Source organism: Xenopus laevis, chromosome 9_10S (assembly GCF_017654675.1).
Source record: "Xenopus laevis strain J_2021 chromosome 9_10S, Xenopus_laevis_v10.1, whole genome shotgun sequence".
Classification (NCBI taxonomy): Eukaryota; Metazoa; Chordata; class Amphibia; order Anura; family Pipidae; genus Xenopus; species Xenopus laevis.
The window spans coordinates 78809940-78818047 of NC_054388.1; the positions used below are offsets into that span (position 1 = coordinate 78809940).

The 8108-nt window shown below is 43.9% G+C and overlaps 1 protein-coding gene across 1 annotated transcript; it reads right to left on the minus strand.

Annotated features, from left to right (window-relative positions):
• Positions 1–583: 583 nt before the first annotated feature.
• Positions 584–4908, minus strand: fzd7.S (frizzled class receptor 7 S homeolog). Its single transcript, XM_018239009.2, has one exon. The coding sequence runs from the start codon at positions 4421–4423 to the stop codon at positions 2777–2779; it is 1647 nt and encodes a 548-aa protein (XP_018094498.1). The 5' UTR covers positions 4424–4908; the 3' UTR covers positions 584–2776.
• Between the last annotated feature and the right edge of the window lie 3200 nt (positions 4909–8108).

Below are 8108 nucleotides of genomic sequence, written 5' to 3' on the forward strand. Positions count from 1 at the left end.
AAATCAGCCCATTTTGGTCACTAAATTATGCAAAATGAGAGCTCATCTGTCACATAAAACATTGGGACCCACCAATGCCGTGTGGAAATAAAATCCCATATTTCACCCATTATATTCTCCAAATTAGACCGTAACTAGTCCCTAAAATGTGAAAAATATTGGCCTAGTCTTCACCTGACAGGAACTCAAAATAACTGGCAGAGAACCTGCTGTGCATTAAATGCATAGAAGGCACCCCTAGGCCTACTGCCGTTCATTGCCCCCGTCTACTCCCCTTCTTTGTGTACATTACAAAATTTCAGCATCGGGTCCAGAGTACTGGGGATTGGTGCACAGGAAATTTTAAAAACGATTCTATCTCCTGTGAATCCCCAGTGCTTCCGAACCAATGCAGGTGTGGTTGGGTAGCATGCCGCCCCCCTAAAATGTTGCTGCCCTAGGCCTTTGCAACTGATCAACTGTCAGACACAAAACTCATTATATAAAAGTTATGAGAAATTGGAGGATAAAAAAAAGTACCCTATCCAAAGAACCCACGTCATTATATCCCATTTTAAACACAGAATGAAAAATATGAACATGCTACCTAAAAACAAGGCTTTATTGAGTGATCTGTACACAAGATAAAGTGTGGCGGTCTTGCCATTTCAGTCAAAAAGTAGAAACTTATAAATACATATATATATATCTTTATACAAAATAGTACAATTATATACAAAAAAATATATAAACATTGTAATCTTCATTTGCTGTAAGAGAACATGCACAAAACAAATTATTAAAATAATCAATTTCATACATAGTATCTGACTTTGAGAAATACATATTATGCAGCAATTACACAAATCCCTGGAAGTTTTTTTGTGGTCACTTTCCTCATCACAAAAGCCTTCTGTAATACAGACTCTATATGGGTTGTGCAGACAATGTATTTGGGCCCATTTAAAGCAAAACAACTTACATGCCAGATCTGACGTGCTTTGCTACAGGGAATGTTAACAGTTAATCTTCTATGCATATCAACCTCCCAATATCACACAACACAAGGGACATGGGGAAGGCACAAGGTGTGTTTAGTAGATTGACTCAGTATTATGCATTTAATGTATGACAATAAACATGTAATTTACATCTGATCTATCTGCTATCTTTCAGGAGTTTCCAACACTGCATGGCTTTGCATAATAGGATAATAGCAGGCACAGGTTTAACATGAAGGTGCATTTGAAAGGATATGGAAGACACTATATGGTTCATCAATTAAAATCAGATAGATTTCATACTTGTGCCAACAGGTTTCTGGCTATAAAAAGGCACAAAATCATTAAATAAGGGTGAGAAATGTTTGCTTACAAAAGGAAGGTTAAAACCTTCACTGCTGGACCCAGTTAACCAGTGCCAACACCCTAATGCCAAAAAGGATAGCTGATCAAGAGTACCAATGTAAAAAAAAACAACAATTCATGAATGGAAAGGGGGAAAGGGAGAACGGGTAAAAAAATAAAAAGGAAGGGGAGCTTGGTCACAAGTTTCCTAGAAAGGTCATACCCACTGCAGTGCAAATACTCCTACAAAATAAAACATATAAGGAAAAGTTTGTCTACATTAACATTTGGGAGGTTGTGAATAAAAATATATTGTATGTATGATGCCATGTTGGGGGCCATTCTCCACCAAAAGGCATTATTTGCCCAGCTGCTGGCTAGGTGAAGCCCTATATTCAGAGGAACTTTAATGAACTGCCTGCTGGGTGCTTAAAGGACAAAGTATTTACCATCCACAAGCCTTGATCTGTTAGGTAAACATAAAAAAATCTCTTTCCCTAGCAGCTGAGTAAATGACAGATGCAGGAATGTTACTCCCCGAAATCTATTCCATGTGGCATACGTATCACTGTTAATATCAATGTATTTAGCAGGCAGTGTGGTAGTTAGTACAAGAGAGCGCTAAACACAAGTCAATGTTTGAGAGAGCTGTAGCAAACACAAATGTACATACACACATACAAACACACACACAAACATGAGCTGGGAGAAAAACGTATCAGAACCAACATGTGATCATGGAGGGAAGCATGTGTTGCCCTTATCTGACTCCCTGTCTGAAAAAGTCTTGTTCAAAACTAGGAAAGGGATAACAGAATAACACATTGCACAGAGACAAAGAAACCATGTACTTGTGTTGAGATACTACACTATCTGCGTTTGTATGAAGACATTTACTGTACATATACACACACATTTGTGGGTTTGCTTGGAATGTTGTAGGTTTAGCAGCTCTAGATCTCCTGCTGTGAGACATAATGCAAGAGGGGGAATGAATGACAGATGGCATAGTTATACATTAACATATTCAGGCACATTTCTACTTTACTCCTGGGTTCCCTGCTGTATGTACCCTTGCACTGGCCCCCAATTAACCACCAACTATCAGTTCTCCGACCTGAGGCCTCCAGTTGTTGAGTAACAACCCCCAGCTTCCTTGGATGATGCTGAGAGCTGTAGTTGAGCAGCGGTGGTGCTACAGGATATGTAACCATAAAGGACAAAGGAAATAAAAAACATTTGTTTTGAATGATGCCAAGTCCTGCCCATCAGATCCAAAGCACTTGCTGCTAGTAACCCTATTGCCCAGACTGGGTCAGCCCAAGCTCTTCATATAGAAGCCTTGTTCCATGGCTACTAGAAATAATGTGCATTAAGAGGAGGAATGTCCCCAGGCAAGTTTAGTAGCAGTAAAAAGAAAAAACAAGTGTCCCTAGATCTCCAGTAGGTGTTCACACCGCAGTCTCCCCTTTGCTGCCATTGCCCAGTCTGTGGTAGAACCTGCGCCAGGACTGTAGGGTTTTGCCCGACCAGATCCAAAAGCTGGAGGTGATTCCCACGATCATAGTCATCAAGTACTTGATCATAAACACCGTGAAGTCCGGGCTCATGGGGGCAAAGTTGTAGTTGGGAAAGGGCACGGCGTAGCCTTTACACGTGTGAACCAGCCAGGTCTTTTCCCAGGTGTCCCTGAAGGCCTGCTCGTAGAAGTAACACGCCAGCACGATGGTGGCCGGCACCGTGTACATCACACTGAACACCCCGATTCGCACCATCAGCTTCTCCAGCTTCTCAGTCTTGGTGCCGTCGTGTTTCATGATGGTCCTGATGCGGAAGAGCGACACGAAGCCGGCCAGCAGGAAGGACGTGCCGAGGAACAGGTACACGAACAGGGGGGCCAGCACGAAGCCCCGCAGAGAGTCCACGCTGTTGATGCCCACGTAACACACGCCGCTCAGCACGTCCCCGTCCACTTGCCCCATGGCCAGAATAGTGATGGTCTTTACCGCGGGCACTGCCCAGGCCGCCAAGTGGAAGTACTGAGAGTTTGCCTCGATAGCCTCGTGTCCCCACTTCATTCCCGCCGACAGGAACCAGGTGAGGGCCAGGATCACCCACCAGATGGAACTGGCCATGCCGAAGAAGTAGAGGATCATGAAGAGAATGGTACAGCCCTCCTTCTTGGTGCCCTGCGCCACTGTCCGGTAACTGTCCTCCGAGAAGCGCTCCACGCACACCGCCCGCTCCTCCAGCAGGAAGCCCGCAGTGTAAGCCACGGCCACCATGAAGTAACAGCCGGACAGGAAGATGATGGGCCGCTCGGGGTAACTGAAGCGCCGCATGTCCACCAGGTAAGTGAGTACAGTGAAGAGCGTGGAGATGCCGCACAGGATCGCCCAGATACCCACCCAGAGCCGGGCGAAGCGCACCTCCTCCTCCTTAAAGTACATCAGCCCGTTGGCTTTGCCCGGCTCACAGGGGGCGCCACAGTCCTTCTCGCCCAGGAAGCGGTAGCCCAAGTAGGGGGGCACTTTGAGCTGACGCGGGCACGTGAAGTCCCGGTGGGGGTGCGGCTGGAAGGTGATACTGTCCGGCAGGTTAAGGGTGGGCCGAGCGGTGGGGCCGGACGGGCTGTTATCCGAAGTGTTCTGTCCCACGCAGATCTCCCCCGCCCCGTGTACCGGGAAATTCTCACAGCGCAGCCGCTCGGGCCACTGGAAGCCGAACTTGTTCATGAGCGCCTCGCAGCCCTGCCTGGCTCTCTCGCACAGCGACCGGCACGGGGGGATGGCCTGTTCCAACACGGTGCAAACCGGCGCGTACATGGAGCACAGGAAGAAGCGCAGCTCCGGGGAACACTGAACCTTCACCAGCGGGTAGAACTGATGCACCTCCAGCCCCGCGTCCTCCTGGTTGGTGTGTCCGAGCAGATTGGGCATGATGGTCTGGTTGTAGGCGATGTCTGTGCACAGAGGGATGGAGATGGGCTGGCAGAAGCCATGGTCAGGCACCGAGATGCCCTTCTCCCCGTGGTACTGCTGGGCGGACGGGCAGAGCTGCAGGAATAGACAGAACAGCAGCGACACCGGAGCCAACATGCCGACACCCCGGCAGCAACAGGTGAATATCAGCGGGGCTGCGGAGTGAGCAGAAATCGGCTGATACTGGTGGCTCCAAACTGGCAGATTCGTCTCCTTTAAGCACAACAGACACTGGAGCTCAGGGCGCCCGTATTCCCGCTCATATACATGCGAGAGCCTAGGAACTTTCTCTTATGTCTCCGTAACTGCAAAGTACGTAATCACTTCCCACAGCCTCTCATAAACTCGTCCCTCATCCACAACGCTCTCCTTTTAAGAGAGTATCAACAGAAAGGGCGTGCCGTGTATTAAACTCTGTGGACCCGCCCATTATCCCAGTCCCGTCACTGGATCCCCCATTCACAAAGCGTGGCCGAGTATAGAGAAGGGGCGTGACTTGGGCGTCTGACCGCAGGCCAATGAGAGCCTTTGTTTTGCCTCGGCGCTTGTCTCGTGATTGGCTGTGCTTGTGTCTGGATTGAAGGAGATTGAAGGATGGGTGTGGGGGGGATGTTGGAATCTGAACAAAGCGAGGGGCGATATATGGGGGGGGGGGAAGGTCGAGGTTCTGGTCTGTAGTGAAACTCTGGGACTAAAAGTGTGTGAGAGGGAAAAGTTATAATGCAGAAAACAAGTTAACCTTTTATTTACACTTTTTTTTAACTTGAAAAGAGGAGACCAGCTGCCCTCCCATCATATCCGCCCGTCTGTCTGATAATCACCTATACCTCTAAAAAAACTGTACATTTAGTTACATTTTCTTAGCTCGAGTGAAGGAATAGAATAAAATAGAATAGAATAAAAAAAGTGTCGAATTTCGAATGTTTTTTTTGGCTACTTCGACCATCGAATTGGCTACTTCAACCTTCGACTACGACTTCGAATCGAACGATTCAAACTAAAAATCGTTTGACTTCGACCATTCGATAGTGGAAGTACTGTCTCTTTAAAAAAAACTTCGACCCCCTACTTCACCACCTAAAACCTACCGAGGTGCAATGTTAGCCTATGGGGAAGGTCCCCATAGGCTTTCTAATGTTTTTTTGGTTGAAGAAAAATCGTTCGATCGATGGATTAAAATCCATCTTAACTTCAATAAATCGAAGGATTTACATTCGGCAGTCGAATATCGAGGGTTAATTAACCCTCGAAATTCGACCCTATGTAAATCGGCCCCTTAGTTTCTGGATTGAGGAAGGTGTATATTTTGATGCATTATTTCCTCAGTGCTTTGTGAATGGCAATGGCTGACGTGTATGTTTCTGGTCAGAGGTAGAGCTGGAATGTTATCATCCCCTGGCTGCCAGTTCAGCAATTAAAATGAGGTGACAGTAAATGGAGCTAATGAGCTTGTAAATGTGAAAGTGTGGCTTTGCCTTTTTTATTATGGTGTCAAGCGCTACCTATGTACAATACCGCTAATGCTTGCTGTGCTGCACACTCACACATGACAAAACAATATTACTAGAGGTATTGAATCTCGTAACTGGAAACCCACTATCCACAAAGCTCTAAACTACCAGAAGGTCTGTCTTTTGTTTAAGCACAAAACAAAAATGTTTGAGTTATTTTGTTTTGCTCTGTAATAATTAAACAGCACTTTGTACTTAACTAAGCTGAACTCATTTATATTTTGGCAAAACAATCCTATTATTTATCTTTACATTTTTTTAACCCAGGTCCCAGTCATCCCAGATAACATATCCCATACTTATATAATGGTCTATATAACTCCGGTAGCCCTGCTCAAACTCACAGGATCTCTTTATTGCTTTCTCTCAGTTTTGTCAGCCCCCTCTTCCTCTTACCCCTCAACCCCTTTTCCATTCTCTTTTTCCCTTGAGGGTTTATAAATGAGGCCCGGTCTTTGAAAAATTAGGATTGAACCTTACAGTAATAAATATGCTAACACCCGGTTTCTTAATCAAGTCATAATTATATTTATTGTACAGGTACGTGACCTGTTAAAATCACTTCAGCCTTTTAAAGCACAAATGCATACTGCCTAGAGAGAATAAAAATATATGTTATCATTAATTAATTTCCTTTTAGCAATTATAATGTATTCTTTCTTGATCCAAATATAGCTGTGGAAAGCACTGTGGAATCACAAGCACTTGTACATTTTGTGTGACCAAATTGTGCAGTATTCAGTGGATTGTCCTCAGATAGCTTAAAAGTTGGCTGGTTGAAAAGCACTAACAACAGTATTTTTACTAAGGCCTCAGTTACTAAATAACACATTGGTGCTGACAGGTTGTTTACGTTAATGATGCAATGAATCTGAAGTTTACATATAATGTTAATTTGTAGACTGCAGGTAGGGTGCAAAGTGAAAACAGACACAAGCCACCATGTGTTTCCCACTTTTCTGGCCTTGTCGTTAGTGATCACAAGTGCACACCAGAATGGGCGGCAATGACCTTTACTTTCTGGATGTATACAGGCACAAAGGGGAAATATGAAAACATAACCCTTCTCACCCCCTAGATAGTAAATTCTGGTGAGCACAGAGTGCAAAGGAAGCTTGTCCTTAATTCCTTCCCTTTGCATGAGATAAGTACAGGGCTGCCTTGTAACTACCAAGTCTGAGCTCTGCACCACAGACTGGAGAGAGTTACAGCAGTGCCCCAGACACAAGTTCAGAGTAAATGAGCACTAAGTGGAATTAGTAAATAACTCCCATCTCTTCTGCATTCCTCTATAAAAATACCGTTCGTTAGATCACTCAGCTGACACTGCAACAAGGCTTAAGTGTCCTGTCCTGTTGTGACCCTTCCATTGGTTGCAGTACAGAACGTGTCAGTATCACTAATTACAAACAGTCTCTGTAATTATATCATTTATATAGGAGAGGCCACATTTTAGAAGTTTTTTTGTTGTTAATCTATAGCTAAACAAGTGTTTTGAAAAGTTTAACTACCAAACAGTCATAAGCAAATCTAAATTTCCCATGAAGAAATCTCAAGCGGTTCACATCACTAGTTTTAAATACAGTCAGATCATATTCCATTGTTTAACCCACAAGCATTGCTAGCTACTCTTTATTGAGTCCATGCAATATTTTATGGAAAAAATATTTTTTTAGAAACACAGGCAAAAAAAACCCAGCCTGGCAACTGCATACAATTATATATTCTGATTTTTTCTTGTGTGATCTCAAAAATGTATGTTATATTATTGTATTATTAATGGCTGAGGGTGAAGGCTGACACTGGACTTTTTTAAACATTTGCTTTTTTTCCTCAAGCACTGTACGTTGCAAGAAAACACTTGAAACCAAATAGTTGCATTTTCTTGAAGAAGAAAAGTCGCACACCAGCATAAATCACATTGTTCCATTTGTTTTCAATGAGGCTTAATGTTTTGAATGTTTTAATTAGGGATGCATCGAATCCAGGATTCGGTTCGGTATTTGGCCAGAATTTGGATTCAGCCGAATCCTTGAGCTGGGAAGAACTGAATCCGAATCCTTAAAATCGTGTGACTTTTTAATCATAAAACAAGGAAGTAAAAAATGTTTTAGCCGCACGCTCATTTTGTACCCATTTTTCACCCATTTGCATATGCAAATTAGGGTATGGTATTCGGTCAAATCTTTCACAAAGGATTCAGGGGTTTGGCCGAATCCAAAATAGTGGATTCAGTTCATCCCTAGTTTTAATAAGCTGATAAAATAAACTTGTTACAGACAATTAGGGTA